The following is a 23,442-nucleotide window of genomic DNA, read 5'->3' on the forward strand; positions in this document are numbered from 1 at the left end:
TCAAATATTGTCTCAGGTCCTTTTCTCTCTCTCCTCTTTCTGGGACCCCTATAATACAAATATTAGTGCACTTCATATTGTCCCAGAGTTCTCTTAAACTATCCTCTTTCTTTTCATTCTTCTTTTTTTTTTTTTTTTTCTTTTCTGTTCTGCAGTAGTAATTTTCACTAATCTGTCCTCTAGTTCACTGATCCATTCTTCTGCCTCATTTAGTCTATTCTTGGTTCTTTCTAGTGTGTTATTCATTTCAGTGATTTTATTCTTCAACTCTGTTTGGGTATTCTTTATATTTTCCAACTCTTGGCTAAAAACTTCATTCTGTGCATCTATACTCTTGAGTTCTCTGAACATCTTCGCCATCATTACTTTAAACTCTTTCTCAGATAAATTGCCTATCTCCTCATCACTTTTCTTCTGGGATTTTATCTTGTGCCTTGGTTAGGAAGAGATTTCTCTGCCGCCTCATAGTGTCTATCTTTCTATTTGTATTTTTAGGTGGGTTAGTTACATTTCTCAACCTTGGAGAAGTGGCCCTCTGTGAGAGACCTCCTATGCGTCCCAGCAGTACACTCCTCTCTTGTCACTCAAGGGCTAGAGTCCAGCTGGTCCCAGTGTAGAGTCTGGCCTGTGCTTGTGGATTCCTTCCACAGGCTTTGGGATCATTTTCTTATTTCCAGTATCTGCCCCCTGGTATATGAGGCTGGACTAGAGGCTTATGCAGGTTTCCTGGCAGAAGGAGTCAGTGTCTGCCCACTGATGGGTAAAGCTTGGTCCTAGACCTCTTGTGGGCATAGTCTTGAGGCATCTGTGGCTCAGGAAGTCTGCTGATGGGTGGGGCTGTGTTCCCAACCAGTATATTTGCTTGAGGCTCCCTAGCCCTTAAGCCTACAGGCTGTTGCGTGGGGCTAGGTGTTGGTGCTAATGATCCAATCAAGATGTCAGCCTCTAGGAAAGGTCATGTAGATGAACACTCCCAGAATGTCCCCCAGCAGCTTTTATGTCCCCTGGGTGAGGCGCAGCCATCCCCTACCTCCCCAGGAGACCCTCCAAAACCAGCAAGCAGGTCTGGCCCACGTTCCTTTGAAATCACTGCCTCTGCCCTTGGACCTGGCAAACCCAAGATTCTGTGTATGCTCCCCAAAAGAATGAAGTCTCTGTTTCCCCCAGTCCCATGGGGCTCCTGGAGTTAAGCCCCACTGGCCTTCAAAACTAGATGTCCTGGGGTCTCCTTCTCATCCCAATGCAGGAACCCTGGGCTGAGGAGCCTGATGTGGGGCTCAGAACTCTCACTCCTGTGGGAGGGCCTCTGTGATTTAATTATTCTTTACTTTGTGGGTCGCCCACCCTGGGTGTATGGGGCCCGATAATATCGCGAACACGCCCCTCCTACCGTCCTGCTGTGGTTCCCTCTCTATGTTTCCAGTTGAGGAAGATCTTTTTTGCTAGGTTCCAGTCTTTTATTGTTTCCAATGGTTGTTTAGCAGTCAGTTGTGGTTTTGCTGTTGTTGCAAGGAGAGGCAAGCTCATGATCCTATGACTATACCATCTTGGCTGGAAATCATCCACAACTCACTCTTTTTAAAGAAAAAAGTAAAATAAAATGTAAACCTGTGCAAGTCTGTTTTCTAAACTGCATAGCATTTTTTTTGTATAGTTAACATATTACCAAAAGTCTCTTTAGGTAGCCCTGTCCTGGTGGTATTTTCAATAGCTACTAACCTTGCCTGGTACGTTATGGGGGTTGTAAATTGCCACAGAAATCTGAAGTAGATTCTTGTTGATGTACAGCAAAAATCAGTTATACATGGGGATGGCAGTTTTTTCATCTTCATTTGCCTCTCTGATGCATCTTATATGACTTAATTGTTATTCTCTTAAGTGAATGCCACTTTGTAATACCAAAAATAAAAAGTTGCAGTTGTTTTGATGACATTCTAAATGCTTCTAATATAATTTTCTTATTAGAAAAAAAAAATCACACCCTAAGCCTATATTTTACCTTAGATAATGTTACCTATTGTACAAAACAGTTATTTTAAATTTTATTTTTAAGAAATAATTTATTTCACATGTAGTTACTTAAACCCTTAGCAATTATTTTTTTCTTAAGTAGAAGCATGCCTTTTACGTAAAATAGTTCATTATTTGTTCTTCAAGGAACTTTATTTTAATGAGGTTCTTCTGGAATTGGATGATGACAAAGTTTAGGTTTGTTGGGATTATTTTTCAGCAGCCAATCAGCTAGCCAAATCTATGGAAAAAAAGAAAGAAAAACCCTTAAGTTAATAAACATTTAAATATTTTCTACATTATATATCAATTTAAAACTTAAACAGTTTTCAAAATCACTTTAAGAATATTAAGAAAATAACCATTACAAATTGAAACACTAAGTATTACATTATGCAAGCTTGTCAAGTATACATTCAAATTGGAAAAGAAAGTAAAACTATGTCCATTCACAGATGACATGATCCTATATACAGGAATACCTGATTTTATTGCTCTTTGAAGATTACTTTTTTTTTACAAATTGAATATTTGTGGCAACTCTGCATTGAGCAAGTTTATTAGCACCATTTTTCCAGCAGTATTTACTCACTTCATGTCTCCATGTCTTATTTGGTATTTCAAACCTCTTCATTATTATATTTTTATGGTGGTCTATGATCAGTGATCTTTGATGTTACCATTACCAAAAAATTACAACTTGCTAAAGGCTCAGATAAGGGTTAGCATTTTTTAGCAATAAAGTATTTTAAAATTAAAGTATGTGTATTTTTTTGGACACAATGTTATTGCACACTTAATAAACTACAGTATAACATAAACATAACTTATGCACATTGGGAACCAAAACATTCATGTGACTTGCTTTATTGCAATATTTGCTTTATTGTGGTGATCTGAAACCTAACTCACAATATCTCCAAGGTATATCAGTATAGAAGAATCCATAAGAAAGCTACTAGAGCTAATAAATGAATATGGCAAAGTTGTAGGTTACAAGATCAATACACAATTAATGATTCAAAACTGAAATTAAGGAGCCACTTTCATTTATAATAGTCTTGAAAAAATATCTAGGAATAAATTTAACCAACCTGTGTACTGCAAATAATAAAACACTACAGAAAGAAATTTAAAGACCTAAATAAATGGAAAGACATCCCATGTTCATGGATAGAAAGACTGAATATTGCTAAGATGTTAAGATGTCAATACTATTTATTCAAAGTGACCTGTAGATTCAACACAATCCCTATCAAATTTCCAACAGTATTTTTGTAGAAATGGAAAAGTTAATCCTCAAATTCATATGGAACTTCAAGGAGCTTCAGATAGACAAAACAATCATGAAAAAGAAAAAAAAAAGTTGGAGAATTTTCCAATTTTGTTCTTCCCAATGTCAAAATCTTCTATAAAGCTTCAGTAATCAAAACAGTGTGGCATATGCAGAGACATACAGTCCAATGGGCCAAAAATGAGAGCCCAGAAATAAACCTATACATATATGGCCAACTGATTTTTGACAATGATATCAAGTCCATTCAATGGAGGAAATACAGTCTCTTCAACAGATGGTAGTGGAAAACTGGAGTTCTACATGCAGAAGAATGAAGTTGGACCCTAATGTCACACCCTATGTAAAAATTAACTCAAAATGGATCAACAACCTAAATATAAGAGCTAAAACCATTAAAATCTTAAGAGACAACATAGGAGTAAGTCTTCATGGCCTTGAATTTGGCAATGGATTCTTAGATATGACACCAAAAGCATTAGGCAACAAAAGAAAAAAAAGAAAAATTAGATTTTATCAAAATATCAAAATTTTCATACATCTTAAGGATATTAAGAAAGTGAAAGAACAACCTATAGAAAAGGTGCATATATTTGCAAATCATATGCCTGATAAGGGTTTAAAAACTACAACATATAAAGAATTCCTACAACTCAACAATATATACCAATTAAGAACATTCAAAAAAAAAATTTTTTTTGGCTGTGGGGGGGCAATTAGGCTTATTTACTTTTAGAGGAGGTACAGGGGATTGAACCCAGGACCTTGAGCATGCGAAGTGTGGGCTCTACTGCTTGAGTTATATCGTCCCCCAATAAATACCAATAAAAAATGGGCAAAGACGTCATTCAAAAATCCACAAATGACAAATGCTGGAGAGGCTGTGGAGAAAGGGGAACCCTCCTTCACTGCTGGTGGGAATGCAGTTTGGTGCAGCCAGTATGGAAAACAGTGTGGAGATTCCTCAAAAGACTAGGAATAGACTTACCGCATGACCCAGGAATCCCACTCCTGGGCTTGTATCCAGAAGGAACCCTACTTCAGGATGACACCTGCACCCCAATGTTCATAGCAGCACTATTTACAATAGCCAAAACATGGAAACAGCCTAAATGTCCATCAACAAGTGACTGGATAAAGAAGATGTGGTATATTTATACAATGGAATACTACTCAGCCATAAAAACCAACAACATAATGCCATTTGCAGCAACATGGATGCTCCTGGAGAATGTCATTCTAAGTGAAGTAAGCCAGAAAGAAAGAAAAATGCCATATGAGATCGCTCATATGTGGAATCTAAAAAATAAAAACAAAAACAAACAAACAAACAAACAAAAACAAAGCGTAAATACAGGACAGAAATAGACTCATAGACATAGAATACAGACTTGTGGTTGCCAGGGGGGTGGAGGGTGGGAAAGGATAGACTGGGATTTCAAAATTTTAGAATAGATAAACAAGATTATACTGTATAGCACAGGGAAATATACACAAAATGTTATGATAACTCACAGAGAAAAAAATGTGACAGTGTGTATATGTCCATGAATGACTGAAAAATTGTGCTGAACACTGGAATTTGACACAACATTGTAAAATGATTATAAATCAATAAAAAATGTTAAAAAAAATGGGCAAAGAACTTAAATTTGAATAGACATTTCTCCAAAGAAAATATACAAATGGTCAATAAGCACATGAAAAGGATTGTCATTAGGGAGATGCATACCAAAATCACAATGATAGGCCATTTCACATATACTAGGAGGGGTGGTTGGAAGGAAAGAAGGAAGGAAGGAAGGAAGGAAGGAAGGAAGGAAGGAAGGAAGGAAGGGGGAGAAAAAGTGTTAGCTGGGACATGGAGAAACTGAAACTCATACATTGCTTGTGGGAATGTAAAATGGTGCAGTCACTGTGAAAAAACAGTTTAGTGGTTCCTCAAAAAGCTAAATTTAGAATTAACATATGATCTAGAAAATCCACTCTTAGGTATATACCTCCAAAGAATTGAAAATGGGTACTCAAACACCAGTGTTCACTGCAACATTATGCACAATAGCCAGAAAGTAGAAACAACCCAAGAATCCATCAACAGACAAATGGATAAATAAAATTTGATAATATACATATAATCCAATTTTATTCAATCAAAAAAGGAATGAAATTCTATGCTACTACCATGAGTGAACTTTGAAAAATTATGAAAAGTGACATAAACCAGACACAAAAGAACAAATATTATTATGATTCCAATATGAAATATCTAGAATAGGCAAATTCATGGAGACAAAAAGTAGATAAGAGGATACTAGGGGCTGGGTGAAGGAGGTAAGGGGAATTATTGCTTAATGGTTACAGTTGCAGTTTAGGGTGATGAAAAAGTTCTGGAAATAGGTAGTGATGATGGCTATACAACATTGTGATTATAATTGATGCCACCGAAATGCACACTTGAAAATGGTTAAAAATGGCAAAGTTTATCTTATTTATATTTACCACAAAATTTTTTTAAAAAAACTGTTAAGTATATACAGAAGAGCTGAAAATAATATTAAAACAATTGTATATTGTGGTACCGCTATTAGAACTTACAGATCCATGTAACAGAATACATGCCCAGAAACTGAATTTAATAAGTAATAAGTGAGACTTCACAAATCAATGTACAAGGACAACTAGTCAGAAAAAAAAATCACTTTAGATCTTCATCTTGTGATATATACAAAAGTAAATTCCAGACACAAAGTTAAATATTAAAAAAAAAAAACTAGAAGAAAAACAAAAGTGAATATTCAGCAAAATTTTCAGTGAAATAGAACTTCCCAGACTTAGATGATAAGTAAAACTCACAATAAGAAAAAAAATCAAAGTTTGACTTATTGAACATCATTTAAAAGGCAAAAATGAAAGTTAAACAAAAAGGAAAATATCTTTGCAGCAAATATGTTCAAAGGTTGATGTAACTAATATAAAAAGAATTCTTAACACCTATCCTTCTCAAACTATTCCAAAAAATTAAAGAGGAAAGAATGCTTCCAAACTCATTCTACCAATCCAGCATCACCCTAATACCAAAACCAGACAAAAACACTATCGATAAAGAAAATTACAGGGCGATATCACTGATGAATCTAGACACAAAAATCCTCAATAAAATACTAGAAAGCTGTATTGAACAATACATTAAAAGGGATGGTTCAATACCTGCAACTCAGTGTGACACAGCACATTAACAAACTGAAGAATAAAAATCATATGATCATCTCAATAGATGAAGAAAATCTTTTGTCAAAATTCAACAGCCATTCACAATAAAAATTCTCAACAAAGCAGATATAGAGGGAACATACTTCAACATAATAAAGGCCATATATGACAAACCCACAGCTAACATCATACAAGAATGTCCACTTTTAGCTCAGCCAGAATTCCAAACATAGAAAGAAAATAAAATTCAATATTCTTTGCATAAGTAGGGAAGATTTTTTTACAAATATAAGCACATCATGTATTAAAAAAAAAATGCCACTTTTATTCAGTATAGTATTAAAATTCCTAGCCACAGCAGTCAAGAAAAAGAAGTAAAGGGAATCCAAAAGAATTAAAACTTTCACTGTTTGAAGATGACATGACACTACATAGAGAAAATCCTAAAAACACCACCATAAAACTATTAGAATGGATAAAGGAATTCAATGAAGGTGCAAAATACAAACACAGGTGCAAATTTAATACAGAAATCTGTTGCGTTTCCATATACTAACAATGTACAAGCAAAAAGAGAAGTTAAGAAACCAATCCCACTTACAATTGCATCAAAAAGAATAAAATACCTATAAATAAATCTAACTAAGGAGATTTAAAAGACTTGGGGTTGGGGGGACAGTATAGCATGGGGGAGGGTATAGCTCAGTGGTAGAGTGTATGCCTAGCATATATGAGGTCCTGGGTTCAATCTTCAGTACCTCCAATAAAAAAATTAAAATAAATAAATAAACCTAATTACCTACCCCCCAGAATAAAACAAAAATAAATAAAAGACCTGTACTCAGAAAACTATAATACGTTGATGAATGAAATTGTAGACACAAACAAATGGAAAGATAACTTTGTTCATGGAATAGAAGAATTAACATTATTAAAATGATCATACTACCCAAGACAAATTAACAGAGTCAATGCAATCCCTATCAAAATACCCATGGCATTTTTCACAGAACTAGAACAAATCCCAAATTTGTATGGAAACACAAAAGACCTTGATTAGCCAAAACAATCTTGAGAAAGAAGAACAGAGCTGGAGGTATCACACTCCCTGATTTCAAAGTATACTACAAAACTACAGTAATCAAAACAGTATGGTACTGGCACAAAAACAGACACATAGATCAATGGAACAGGATAGAAAGTCTAGAAATAAATCCATGCACTTACGCTCAATTAATATACAACAGAGAGGCAAGAATATATAATGGATAAAAAACAGTCTCTTCACTAAGTGGTGCTGGGAAAATTGGACAGCTACAGGCAAAAGAATTAAATTAGAACATTCTCTAACATCATATACAAAAATAAACTTAAAATGGATTAAAGACCTAAATGTAAGACCGGATTACTCTAAAACTCCTAGAGGAAAACATAGGCAGAAAACTCTTTGACATAAATCATGGCACTATTTTTTTTCAAACTAGCTTCTAGAGTAATGGAAATAAAAGCAGAAACAAATAAATGGGATCTAATTAAACTTGAGGAGAAAATATTTGCAAATGCTGCAACCAACAGGGACTAATTCATAAAATATACAAACAGCTCATACAGTTTAATATAAAAAAAAACAAGCAACCCAATAAAAAAAAATGGACAGAAGACCTAAACTGACATTTCTCCAAAGAAGACATCTAGATGGCCAACAGGCACATGAGAAGATACTCAACATTACTAATTATTAGAGAAATGCAAATCAAAACTACAGTGACATATCACCTCACACCAGTCAGAATGTCCATCAGTTAAAAAATCTGCAAATAATAAATGCTGGAGAGGGTGTGGAGAAAAGAGAACCCTCCTACACTGTTGGTGGGAATATAAATTGGTACAGCCACTATGAAGGACAGTATGGAGGTTACTTAAAAAACCAAAAACAGACTTACCATATTACCCAGCAATCCCACTCCTGGACATATATCCAAAGGGAACTCTGATTTGAAAAGATATACGCACCTCAATGTTCATAGCAGTACTATTTACAATAGCCAAGACATGGAAGTAACCTAAATGTCCATCAATAGATGACTAGATAAAGAAATTGTAGTAAATATACATATATATATACACATACACACATACATACATATACACATACAAACACACACATACATATATACATATACATATAATGGAATACTACTCAGCCATCAAAAAGAATAAAATAATGCCATTAGCGGCAACATAGGTAGACCTGGAGATCATCATTCTAAGTGAAGTAAGCTAGAAAGAGAAATACCTTATGATATCACTTATATGTGGAATCTAAAAAAAAAAAAAAAGGACAAAAATGAACTTATTTATAAAACAGAAACAGACTCACAGATGCAGAAAACAAACTTATGATTACTAGGGGTAAAGGAGATGAGAAGGGATAAATTGGGAATTTAAGATTTGCAGATACTAACTACTATATACAAAATAGATAAACAACAAGTTTCTTCTATATAGCACAGGGAACCATAGTCAATATCTTGTAGTAACCTATAACGAAAAAGAATATGAAAAGGAATATATGTATGCATGTGAATGACTGAAACATTATGCCGTATACCAGAAATTGACACACTGTAAACTGACTACTTCAACTAAAAAGGAAAAATTTACAGAAATTAAAAAGCAGGAAAAAAAGATCACACACATACACACACACACACACACACACACACACACACACACACACACACACACACACTGGAATATTACTCAGCCGTAAAAAAGAATGAAATAATGACATGTGCAGCAACATAGATGGACCTAGAAATTATCATATTAAGTGAAGTAAGAAAGAGAAAGAAAAACATCATATGATATCACTAATATGTGGAATCTTAAAAAAGATACAAATTTTATTCATAAACCAGAAAGAGACTCATAGACATAGAAAACCAACAACAGTTACCCAATGAGAAAGAGAAGGGGAAGATAAATTAGGAGTTTGGGATTAACAGATACACACTACTATATATAAAATAGATAAACAACAAGGGCCTACTGTATAGCACAGGGATATATTCAATTTCTTATAATAAGCTATAATGGAAAAGAATCTGAAAATAAGTGTGTACGTGTGTGTATAACTGAACTGCTTTGCTGTACACCTGAAACTAACATTGTAAATCAACTACACTTCAATAAAAAATTTTTTAAATAAAATTTAAAAAAATAGCAAAGAAAAAACTAAAATAAAATGTGCAGTTTTGCTTGTGATGCTATTTAACAATTTATAATATATATTAAGTAAATAAGGTAAAAAGTGTCAAACAGTATGTTTAGCAGCTAGCATTCATATGTGTATGTGTTTTTAAGTACCCATAAATACATATGCTTATATATGTATAGATTTTCTCTGAAAAGATATACTACAGGCTGGTAACAGTGATCGAGTCCAAGGAGTACAACTGAGTGACTAAAGAACGGGAATGGAACACAACATTGTAAACTGACTATGAGTCAATTAAAAAAAAAAAACTACTACACTAACAACAACAACAAAAAGAACAGGAATGGAAAGGAGAGTTACTTTTCGCTGTCTTTCCTTTTCTAACTTTTACATTTTTACCATATTAAAACATAACTTATTCAAAAAGTTAAACAGTTAAAAAATAAAGTTCTTTAAGGGACAATTTTTTAAAATTTCATGTTATGAATTATAATTTGAGACTCTGATCTCTTTCCAAATGAAATAATCTCAATGTGTGAAAGCTTTATACTCAAAGATGTTTATTACTACACTAGTGTACAGCATGGATGGACTTGAGGGCATTATGCTGAGTGAAACAAGTCAGACAGAGAAAGATAAATACTGTAAGATATCACTTATGTGTGGAATCTAAAATAATACAACAAATTAGTGAATATGACAACAACAACAAAAAAAAACAGATACAGATGTAGAGGAGAAACTAGTGGTTGCCACCGGGGAGAGGGAAGGGGCAAGATGGCGGTGGAGGATTGAGAGGTACAAACTATCAGGTATAAAATAAGCTACAAGGATGTATTGTACAACATGGGGAATATAGCCAATATATTGTAATAATTATAAATGGAGTATAACCTTTAAAAATTATGAGTCACTATATTGTATACCTGTAACATATAATATTGGCTATTCATCAATTATTCTTCAACTTGAAAAATATGATATTGTAAAATATATATATAAATAAAGTTTAAAATTTTAGAAACGGTGTTTATTAGTACAGTATTTATAATAGCAAACAACTCAAACAGCAAAAGAATGGTAAAGGTAATAAAAGAAATATGTGACTATTAAAATAATCTCTATAAAACATGTATTTAAATACAGCAATATTTATGGGATATGTGTTTATATACAGTCATATAAAAAAATTAAACCTGAGCACAGAAGAAAACAGGACTGGATTAGTTTCATTAGGCTAAAAAACCCCCCCTCAAAACATCAATAGCAGCAATTAATGTTTGAGCACTTATGTGCCAGGCACTTTGACTAAGAATTTTACATGCATCTACATGTTTAATCCCAACAATATCCTTACTAAGTAGGTAGGTACTAATACATCTATATTTTACTGATGAGAATAAACAGACTCAGAGAGAGGTTAGGTGTCTGGAGTCAGAGGTGAATCCAGGCAAGATGACTTGAGAGACCGTGTTTAGGAAATGGAACCAGGGTATTTCTTTTCTTCTTCACATTTTCCAGTTGCTTCAGCTTTTTTACTAGATAAAAATGTATTATTTTCACTATGAAAAAGAGTTATTAAAGAAACAATTGGAGGTGGAAGGGTATATAGCTCAGTGGTAGAATGCATGCTTAAGATGCACAAAGTCCTGGGTACAGTCCTCAGTACCTTCGTTAAAAAAATACAAAAACAAAAACAAAAAAAACAAACAAAAGAAACAATCCACCAACATTTTTCTTTTTGTTCAAAGTGATAATGCTAGTAGGAAAGATTTTATCTTTTGTCTTCCAGAGTATTTTGAGAATGGTTACACAGGCTAAAGATACAATTTTGGTAGGGCTGATATTAAAATAACCTTCCCTGATTATTTCTGAGATTCTTCAAATGGGTGGGAATATCTGGAAAGATGGACCCAGACTGACATTTGGCCTAGGATAATTATCCCTCATACTCAATCATTCTTTCACCTGACTGAGCAATGTTGAAGCATCTAGAGATGTGAATAAATTTAAGTTTTCTACTGAAAAAATTTAGACATCATGAGAAACAAAAACATTGAACAAAATTCAATATATATCTAATTTTATTATTTTATCATTTGATTATATAAATTATACACAAAAACAATGCTCAGCAATTGAAGGATGCAATAATTGAAAATGTACTTAGAAAAATGCTTTTTAAGAGTTAAAACACAGCAAGAAAATAAGTATAGTTAACCCTTGAGCAACACAGATTTGAACTGTGGGGGTCCATTTTCAAATGGATTTAATTCAGTAGTAAATACTACAGTACCATACAACTCACAATTGGTTGAACCAGATGCAGAATCACAGATATGGAGGAACCAAGGATATAAGGGCCTATGATTTTTGACTGTACAGAAGGTTGGTGTCCCTAACCCCCATGCTTACTCAAGGGTCAAGTATAATCAAACGTTATATAAGAAAGTATCTAAAATATATATAAAATAGTTTTTAAAAACAACTCTTAATACTTGCACTGTTTCAAAAAATACAGTATTTTACCTGTGAAAACTATCAACATTCTTTAGTACAAATAAAAATATTTCTTACAAAAGGATCTGCTGGTTTTTGCTTACAAAGCTCTGTGAGTCCTTTAAGAAGAGTTGGTGTTACATACAAATTTAAATAGTCCTTAGCAGCTTGTCCAACTGGAATGGGCTCAACAATCACTGCAAATACAAATGTATTCCCATTAGCGCTAACATAATGATGAAATATTACACAGTCACTATAAAGGCCACATTCAAAGAACTTTTAATGGCATGAGAAACACTTAGTTATTTTTTAAAAAAGAAAACAGAACTAGATACATAGCATAATAGTTTGTTCAAAAACATACAAGCACACGTATACAGAGAAATAATAAGACTCATAAGACTGGCAAGAAACATATCAAAATGCTAATAGTGATCAGTATAAGATTCTGATTATGTTTTCAACAATATCCATTTCTGCATTTCCATTTCGTGTTTTTTACAGTAAACAGTATAATGGACAATGTTATGCAAAAGAAAAATATAAAGAACATGTATAATCTGGATTAAAATATTACAGCAATTAATTCCATACAACCTATTTCTATCTGTACAGTATGTATTAATATTCCTGCTCTTATTTTGCAAGCTTTTAAACAAATTATGTAAGATTTAGGGAAATTTTAGTCTTTTCAGCCTTGTCTGAACACTACATAGGTGAACCAGACTTGCAGTACAACAAAGAATATTTCTACTAGAAAAAATGTGTAAGTTTTCATTGGTCTTTTGAGATTAATCCCCATCAATGTACTACTTATGATAAAGATGAGAAAGTGAAGCTAGCAGTCTCATGTGCTCAGAACTAAATCCTTATTGGCCCAAGGAAAAGGAGACTGGGAGGATAGATCTCTGTATGACTACATATGTATGTGTCTAGGCTCAGTCTCAGTGACACAAGGAGAAACAATGGGAGTCATTTGCCATAATGCGAGGAAAAGCTGGAGGAAGTCCCATAGATCTTGGGTAGCAGGTTTCTTTCCTTTTAGTCTGGTTGTAGCACCCTTCATTACACTGATCACTGATCACTGTATAATTTTGCTTTATTTTGATTATATAAATATTTCTGTCATCTGTCTCTTCTACTTTGTAAATTCCATATTAAGACCATTTTTTAAAAGTTCACTGTTCCCAGGTCCTTTGTAGTATTTAAAAAATGAAAATCTATGTCACTCTCATCTTTAAAATGCTTAATTGGTTCCTCATTGCACTTACAAGCAAGACAGAATTCCATACAAAGGGCCAAAGGTCATACCATGTGACCTCGATATACCTCTCCAACGTCATCTTAGTGTGTCTTCTCCTAGATCTTTCAGTTTATAGAATATGCCACATTCTTTCCTAGTGATGACTTTAGCACTTGCTATTCCTTCTGCTAAAATGCTCTTTTCTTTCTCTGGTTAACCACTACTTATACCTTGGATCTCAGCTAAAATGTCAGTTTCTCAGCCAGGGGCTGTCTTACAGTGTCTCATGATACCCTCTAATTGGCTCTTATAGCACTTACCACACAATAACTATGCAACTGTTTTATGCAATTATTTAGATAACTATTGTTTAATGGATATCTTTCAAACACTAGACTATAAACTCCATGACAGCAGAAACATGATTTACTTTTTATAATTTTATTTTTTAAGTTTTATTAAGGTCTAATTCACTTATAAAATTATCCCACTGTAGCACACAACTGACTTTTAACAAATTTATAATTATGTGATCATCACCACAATCCAGTTTCAGAAAACTTCCATCACCCTCAAAATGTTTCCTTGTACTCATTTGCAATTCCCCTACTGCTCCTACTCTAGCTCTTGGCAACCACTGAACTTTCTAAAAATTTGTCTTTCCTAGACATTTCAGATAAATGGATCATATAATATGTGGTCTTCTGTGCCTGGATTATTCTACCTAGCATAATGTTTTGAGGTCCATGCATGTTATAGCAAGTTTGCTCCTTTTAATTGCTGAGTAGTATTCCACTGTATGGCTATATGGCTATACTAAATTTTGTTTAGCCACTGATGAATAGTTGGTTTGTTTCCAGTTTGGGGCTATATTAAATAATGTTGTTATGAATATTCACATGTGTCTTTAAGTAGATTTGTGTTTTCATTTCTCTTGAGTGGGTAGATTCTGCTAGTAGTGGAACTGCTAGCAGAGTTATACATTACATGTATGTTTTAACATTTTAAGAGAGAACCAAACTGTTTTCCAAAGTGGCTGTCCCATTTTACAATAACATATGAGGATTCCAGTATCTCTTATCTTTGCCACTCATCACAATCATTCCAGTGGGTAAGCAGTGGTATCTCATTGTGGTTTCAATTTGCATTTCCCCATTGATTAATTATGCTGAGCACTTTTTCATGTGATTATTAGCCATTCATCTTTTGTGAATTCAAATCTTTTGCTCAGTTTATAATCTGGCTGTTTGTCTACACTGAGTTATAAAAGTTCTTTATATATTCTGGATACAAGTCCTTTATCTGATATATGATTTGCAAATATTTTCTCCCAGTCTGTGGTTTATCTTTCCATACTGTTAATGATGATTTTTAAGAAGAAAAGCTTTGAATTTTTTTTTGAAAAGCTTTCAATTTTGATGTAGCCCAATTTTTCAATATTTTCTTTTAAGATCATGCTTTTGCTGTCATATGTAAGAACTCTTTGTCCAACTCAAGGTCATGAAGATTTTCTCCTGTGTTTTCTTCTAGATATTTTTAGCTCTTATGTTTAGGTCTATGATCCATGTTGAATTAAATTTTGTGTGCAGTGTGAAACAAGGGTTTAAGTTGCTTTTTGTTAGTTTGTTTTTGCATATGGATATACAGTTGTCCTCCACACCACTTCTTGAAGAGACCATGCTTTCCCCATCAAATTGTCTAGGTACTTCTGTCAAAAATCAATTAGCCATAATGTAGGGATTTATTTCCAGAGCCTCAGTTCTGCTTCACTGATCTTTACGTCTATCCTTATGTCAGTACCATTCTGTCTTAAATATCGTGGTTTCATAATAGGTTTTGAAATCAAATTAGTGGAAGTTCTCCAACTTTGTTATTCATTTCAATACTGTTTCGGCTCTTCTAGATCCTTTACAATTCCATATAAATTTTAGAATCAGCTTGATAATTTCTACATAAAAGCACGCATGTACTTTGATGGGGATTACATTAAATTTATTGATCAATTTGGAGAGAATTGCCAACTTGAAAATAATGATTCTTCCGATCCCAGGAACATGGGATGTCTATTTACTTAAATATTCTATAATTTCTCTCAGCAATGTTTTATGCTTTTTAGTGCGTAAGAATTGTACCTCTTTTCTTATATTTATTCCTAAGTATTTTATTACTTTTGATGCTATTGTGAATAAAACTGTTTCCTTAACTTCATTCTTGGATTGTTTGTTTCTACCTTGTCTATTTTGGCTGACCATTTATTATTTTTCTCTAGCAATTAGGGCTGGATAAATAAATGAGAAAATATAAAGTGTTTTCATGTTTCTTACAGATAAATTTTCACTGCACTTTTTACAGGTTTTTCATAACATAATTTATACACTGAATTGTATATTTATTTTTATAGACTTTTAAAATATGATCACCTTGAGAGAACAGGGGCATCTTCTTATTTATCTTTGTATTTCTGGCACAAACTAGGTAATTCAATAAATTTGTTGAATGAGTAGAATATAGCAAAGCTTTGAATTAGCCATCCCAATTAAAAGGGAAAGGGAAGAGCACTAGTTTTTTTAAGGATTAGGAACATGTCTTTAAATATCTTTATAACTTGCTTTTGTGACCCATCATATACAGTTTTGCACATAGTTTCTGACTGACTGCCACGCAAGAGGGAGCTCACATCACAAACTGAGAACTTACTCCAAAGAACTTCACATTCCAACAGTAAAAGAACTGCAGTGTGGTAGGTAATTAATCATTTATATTTATCCTACAGCTGCTGCTTAACAAATATCTAACTATATCTAGAGGATTAATTAATAGGTAAGATCATAGGCAACTAAAATAACAGTTTAGGGATAGAACTTTATGAGTAAGAAGAGCTTCCAAATATATGTTCTATGTAAGATAAATGAGTTTTTAATTCTATTTTAGTTAAAAGCTAAGGAGGAAAAATCTAATTCACTAGTAGTACTAAATCTAAAGATCTACCACATTAAAAAGACATCTCATGTTTGAGATTTGCCTTAAAATAACATGAAAGCAGGAGAAGTAGGAGTAAGGGTTATAGACGAAATAAGAGAGTAACCAAAATTGTTGAAGGTAGGTGATGAGTTATTAGGGGTTTATTTCTCTATTCTGTCTACTTGTGTGTAAATTTTTCACAATAAACGGCTCCAAAGAAAAAGATATCTTAATGGAATGGATATGACAGAAATTAGATCAGTAAGAATAAAATATGTAGTAAGCAAATCCTTTTGTATACAAATATCTATAAAACAGTTTTTGTTTGTTTGTTCAAAAATCAGAAATTTTAAATCTCCAAGACAATTTTCAGTTTTCTGTGAATAAATCTTCAGCAAAGACTACTGAGGAACAGATCTAAATTATTTAAGAGAAAAATAACATGCTAAAAATTCAAAATGGTCCAGTGCTTTGAATTTTTTTCTTTATAATGAAAATCACCAATTTCTTTCTGCTCTAAAAATATTACTGAAAACAAACTAAAAACTTCAAGCTGTTCCTCATTATGCACACTTCTAAAAGGTTTAAAACTTCCATAACAGGATGGTAACAAAAAAAGGGCCTAAGAACTATTAATTTCATAACTGCATGAGTACTTGTTAGACAAAGGTAAACTGTTAAGAGAAAATGGCAACCAATCATTATTTCCAAAGAAGATTCTTTTTTCATGTGTAACAAAATCTGACTGATGCATTTAGGGATAACTAAAAGGAATTACAACACAGAAAAAGAAAAACCCTAGCTATGTCTAGTCCAAGAGAAAAGAAAGAAAAAAGTAAACTCTTCTCAAAAGATTCCCTAAAGGGCACAATTTAGTTCTGAGAAAAATGTTGAGCTTTCTATTCTTGGTTTCAAGCTGTTAAGTAACTACAACTTCAAAACATGACAATATACTGGAGAAAAACCCTTTTATCTTCATTCCCAGCTACATCTCCAAAATAAAATTTAAAAAAAAAAACAGTAAGGAGATGCAGTTGACTAATTACTCATCTATAACTCACCTGCAGGAAACATGAATCGAATTTCTCTTTCTGCTGCAGCAAAATCGTTACTCCCATGAAGTGCATTCCTTAGTTCATCTGTGCCATAAATTGCCCTTAGACTAAAGACAAATTAGAGATGATGAGCATCCTACTGACATTCTTTCCTTACTATTTACACATGCATTCTACTTAGGAATTTTACAGAAGCACTGCCACTTCTCATATTTTTTAATCTCACAGGTTTTAATCTATTTTGAAATTAAGCATAACTCTAGATGAGGGTCAAATATACTTAAATCTGCAGGAGGAATACACTGTGGATGAAAAAGAGGTGTTGTTTTGTGAGAAGTTAAAAAGCAATGCATTTTCAAAAGTGCAAGAACTCAATGGCTTCTGGTTTCCCGACATTAATGATAATGGTGAAAATCTGAATTTCTGGTCCTATTTACCAATATTCTGTAAAATACCATACCAATTTTTCCATGACAAATCCCACATCAGTAGCAGGTTAATTCAAGGATGAGAGAAAAATAAGACTCACCAACCATAAATCAAAATTTTCTGAGAACTTTTGAGGTGTTTGATATTAAAATAGACATTAAAGTAGTTAAAATATAAAGTGGATCTCCTCCACCCAGCCCCTTCCAAGCCCCCCCAAATCAGATAATTTAGGAAAACTTTCAAATGAAAGGAAATTTCTATTACAATGAGATCCTCCTCCGCCCCCCACCCCACCATTTTCATAGATGTATTCCATTTTTTCCCATAGGAAAGTTACCTGTCTGGATGTGTCTCCTTAGCTACTAAGCTATTACTTGGTCCCAAAAGTTCTTTCCAGTAAGAGATGGCTTTATGTCTAGCTAATATCATGGCAACAAGTGGTCCAGAACTCATGTAAGCTGTTAAATTGGGGAAAAACATTTTCCCATACTGTTCCACATAAAAGTTACTACAGTGCTCAGGGCTGAGATGAAGTTTTCTTCTCTATAAGAGAAAGTCAACAAAGACATTTAAAATGACAGTTCAAGAATACCTCATTAAGTTATTAATAATTTGAAATCAGCACCGATTTGATTACAAATTTGAGATTTATTTTTGTCTTAGGAGCAAAGGGCAAGACAAGATTAAATTAAATGTAGGCTGTAAATAAGAATTATTTAACCTACTTAAGTAAAACTATGCTGGTTTGGCAGCCTCCTTCAACAAATGGTTTGTTAATGGCAAATTAAGTATATCCGCTTATTAAAGTAAAAACACTCCAGTTATCAATATTTTGTTATTATATACTTATATACATTATGGTAATAAAGTTGGACTTTAGAATATTCCAAATTCATCTTTCCCTACTTGTGATATTTTCCTATTCATTGTGAAATTTTCCTGCATTATTTTAGAGAGCTGCTCTCATGGAACTTAAAAATAGTACGTAGTATAATGATGCAGTAAACAAGTTTTTCACTTGGACATGAAAGTTGTATATTCTTTATTCTGGTTCTGCCATAAATATGTTGATTCACTATGATCTTAAGAATAATTAGTTGGCATTAAGTTTCTTAATTTGAAAGAATATGAAATGTTTGGGACAAATTAATGTTATTTTCTTCACAAATGAAAGACTATATAAATGAATAATTAAATTAAAAATATCATAGTCAGTCATTCTTCCAATCAGAAAGCATCATGCTTTCCCTAAAAGCAACTATTTGAGTGCATTTTAAAAATCATTCCATTATTATTGTTTTTTAATTCCACTAAAAGTGGATCATGAGGGAAAGGGCTCAAAATATAATAGAGGGATTCAAAGTAGACATCAAGTAAGACTTCTGGCTGGAGTAAGGATGATGAGACATGGAGATAAGTTTCTAGGTGTAAGATAAAAATCCCCAAGATTAAGGGAGCTATCCATCTTTCTAAAGAGGGTTAGATTTTACTGAGAGTACAATGCAAACTATACCAAGTGATCTACCTCTTAAAGCCCCTCCCAAAACTATCATGTGTCCTCAGATTTCAGAAATGATCAAATTGCTTGCTTTGCAGCAAGGGATCTAAATTGCCCAGAGCAAGAAACTTGGAAAGATGCTTACTTAAGTGGGTCAGTACCGTTATGAACAGGCTCTGCTGGACAAACATAAAATTCTCACCAATCAAGAACCAGTTACTATCAAAAAAGGTGCTGACATCTGTTCTCACATTAAAATTCATATAGTCAAGAAATAGAAGAAATTTGAGAAGTTATAATAGAACATGATTTAGTATAATCCTTGATTCTATTATTTAAAATTTATGCATGCCAGTATTTGTGATTCTAATGCATATTGGTTTGAGGTTTTTTTGTTGCTAGGTTAAAAAATAAAAATCTCATCTGTTGCACTGTAAGCCCTCATCTGCCACATACCCCTTAACAAGCAGGGGTAGTTATCTTCTGCAGGTATGCTAGCTAATGTAGCATAATTTTAAAAACAAAGGGCTCATCTTAAACTAAAGTTGATACTGAATTAATGATTGCATTAATTGCTTTAAAATTAGCTCAGATAAATTTTTTGGAATTTAGATTAATATTTTCACAAAGAGAAGGAGTGATTTTAAACAATATCAGAAAAGGAACCAAACCATTTGTTTGTAACACGGGAAAGACTGCCACCTACTGAAAGAATACATCATTTTTCAGGCGGTTTTCCCCTAAATGGAACAAGAAAGCCTCAAGGTTAGTGAACTCCCAACTACAATAGAGCTTATTTTAAAAGCATACAATACAAAGGACAAATACGATTCACTTATACGAGATATATGGAATAGTCAAAGTTACGGAGACAGAAAATAGAATAGTGGTTACCAAGAGCTGGAGAGAGGGAAAAACAGGGAGTTAGTGCTTAATGGGTACAGAGTTTCAGTTTGAGATAATGAAAAAGTTCTAGAGATGGATAGTGGTGATGGCTGCACAACAGTATGAACGTACTTAATGCTGCTGAACTACACACTTAAAAATGGTTAAAATGGTAAATTTTATGTTGTGTATATTTTATCACAATTAAACCAAGGCATTTTTTGGTTTGGAATTTGTTGCTAACTAGGGAAAGTAATAATATTAGCACTCAGTATAAGTATTTGATATATTTAATTATATTTAATTTATAATCATTAGCTGCCTAATTATTAACTTTCACTAATCCTTTTAAAAATATGAACTTTTTTAAAAAATGGGATAACTATCTTATTTGTTTACTTTATTTAATTGTTTGGTACTATACTTACAGGGTTAAAAAGTTCAAAGCAATATAAAAAGGTATACACTGAAAAATCTTTTTCATTCCTGTCCCAACCTACCGTTTTTCCTTGCCTTCAATATGTAATTATTTTTTAATGTTTATCTCCAGTGCTTCATTTTGCAAATACTGGCAAACATGAATATGTATTATTTTTCTCTATCACAAAAAGTTGCCACACATCATTCTGCATCTTGCTCTTTTCCATAACAGCACACAGAGAGGTTACCCACTGTTCTTTTTATAATTAGTTGCATAGTATTCAATTTGGTGGATTCGCCAGTGTTACTTTAACCAGTCTTCTAATGCTGGGTTGTTTTCAATCTTTTGCTTGTAAATAAACAATGCTGCAAAAAATAACCTGTATATATGTCACTTCATATTAATACATGGGTTATAGTAGGGATTCCCAGAAGCAGTATGGCTGGGTCAAATGGTAAAAGCATCTGTAATATTGATATCTGCCAGATTCCCATCCATGGGGGTTGTCATTTACTTTTATATTCTTACCAGATGGTACCTTAGTGTCATTTAAAATTTCTTTTTTCCTGCTTAGAGATGGAGAATCTTTTCCTATGTTTAAGAAGCATTTGTTTTTCTTCTGTGACCATCCACATGTACTGCCCATTTTCAACTGAATTTTTATCCTTTTCTAGGAGCTTTCTATATCTTCGGGAGATTAGACTTTGTGATATGAATTGCAAACCTTTTTTCCAAGTGTGTCATTTGTGTTTTGACTTTGCTTATTAGGCCATGCAGAAGTTTTTTTATGTTTATAATTTTATCAATCTTTTCTTTTATGGTACCTAGTCTTTAAGTCACAGTAAAAAGGCTATCCCATTCCAAGAATAAAAAGAAATTCAGCCTTCTTTTCTTCTAGAATCTGTATGGTTTAGTTTTTTAATATTTAAATCTCAGATCCATTTGGAATTTATGCCGGTATATATAGTATAATACTTGAATCCAACTTTTATAAAAAATGGCTACACACTTTTCCTAACATGTATTAAAAAGTTCATCTTTACCTGAGCCTTTTAATTATATTAAATATTTCCTTAAACTTTTTTGCATTACTATTCCCTTACACTTTCTAGTACCATCTCTACCCTCAGTCTCTACCTATCCTTCCTAAGTTTATCTGAAATCCCATGTCTTTCCTGAAGATTGAAACTTTCTTTTTTTATTTTTTAAGATAGTGACTAAATAGGCGATGACACTGTATAAATATAAGGGAACAAAAAACTGTAATTTCAAATAAGGATGGTACTAAAAAATAAGATTAAAAATACTCTATTCTATTTGATAATCTTTAACAATACTCTTTTTACATTCATTTTCAAAACTACTAACTGCAGAACAAGTATAAGGCTTAAAACATCAAACGTTCATAAGCAGCTGGAAAAAAATTACCAGCAGTCTAAAAATCCATTAATAGAAGACAAGGTAAATAAATTGTGGTTCACCTGCAAAGGGGAGTATTACACAGAAATTAAGAAGAATGAGATAGATTCAGATGTAGTGATTTGGAATGTTACTGGAGAGACTTTGTAAAGGGGATCAAGGGAGGAGGATTATCCTACTTTATGTGGGGTGGGGGGAATGTTTGTAAATGCATAGAAAAATCCTGGAACAACAGAAAGTGTTAAGTGGCTGCCTCTGTCTGGAGACTGGGACTTGAACTGGGAGAGGAGAGATGGAAGAAAAAGAAATTTCATTTCTCATGTTATATCCTTTTGAAGTGTAAAAAAATCCTTTAAAAATCATCACATATAACTTTTATATTTGGAATACACCTAAATTTAATGCTAAATACTAAGGCTCTAAATGGGCTAACATATTTACATAAGTATTCTAAAAAGGTAAAGCAAAAAGCAATCTAAAATAACAGTTTAGGGATATAACCCTATGAGTAAGAAGAGATTCCAAATATATATTCTACTTAAGATAAAGTGAGTTTTAATTCCTATTTTAGGCGGAGGAAAAGCCTTAATTCATTAGAGAGAAAAAAACATAATCATCCTTCCCAGAAGTTACCTGAACAATGGTGAATCCAGATCTGAGAATAATGTCTTGTATCTCCTCCTCTTTGTCAGCAATATCTGGTTTGATAATGGCCAGAGTTTTTTCTACATAGATCTGAGGTGGGAGCATTGATAGCTCCATTCTGGCTTTTCAGAGGACAATTTAAGAGATTCTTGACAGGTATCAACTGCAATGACATGCATCCCCCACCTCAAATTTAATGTAATTGTGACTGAACAGCATTATCAGGAGCTTGACTTTATCAATATATAAAGTTGAAAACTGTCATATCTTTTCCTACAGTGTCTCAATTTTAACACGATTTCTACTCTGCGTCTAAGTTGTGCGGGGTGTTTTCCTAAACGTTTTCATTAAGGTGGGAGAGGCCAAGGGAAATTCAAAAGCCCACGACCCTGTGGGCACAGGAGAGCAGGCTGGCAACTCTGCATCACTCAAGCGGCAGCAGGTGAGGGGCCCGCCCCTCCAGGGACAACTACGCATAAGGTCAGGCCCGACTGGAAAGCAGAATCCCTAGGTCCCCTGAGCCTCTGCAGGCTGCACCTCAGATTGCTTCAGAGCCCGACCCTCATCTGAGCACTTACCTTAGCCCTGGCTCCTCTAGTGTCACCACAGCTTGTTGCTAGGAGACCTGAAACTCAGCTTAGGAACGGTGG

General features: G+C 33.4%; 1 protein-coding gene across 2 annotated transcripts; it reads right to left on the reverse strand.

Moving 5' to 3' along the window:
* Window positions 1-20: 20 nt before the first annotated feature.
* On the reverse strand, window positions 21-23,431 carry NME5 (NME/NM23 family member 5). 2 transcript variants are annotated; one of them, XM_074360736.1, is made up of 6 exons: window positions 23,371-23,431; window positions 22,781-22,955; window positions 18,262-18,467; window positions 17,502-17,602; window positions 12,312-12,430; window positions 21-2,251 (listed from the first exon to the last, which is right to left on the reverse strand). In XM_074360736.1, the coding sequence occupies exons 2-6, from the start codon at window positions 22,907-22,909 to the stop codon at window positions 2,168-2,170; spliced, it is 639 nt and encodes a 212-aa protein (XP_074216837.1). In that variant the 5' UTR covers window positions 22,910-22,955; window positions 23,371-23,431; the 3' UTR covers window positions 21-2,167. The 2 variants fall into 2 exon arrangements, with proteins under 2 accessions (XP_074216837.1, XP_074216838.1); XM_074360737.1 differs by lacking the exon at window positions 23,371-23,431 and having other exon boundaries at window positions 12,338-12,430; window positions 22,781-23,364.
* Window positions 23,432-23,442: the final 11 nt, after the last annotated feature.

The sequence above is a fragment of the Camelus bactrianus genome, chromosome 3, assembly GCF_048773025.1.
Source record: "Camelus bactrianus isolate YW-2024 breed Bactrian camel chromosome 3, ASM4877302v1, whole genome shotgun sequence".
NCBI lineage: Eukaryota > Metazoa > Chordata > Mammalia > Artiodactyla > Camelidae > Camelus > Camelus bactrianus.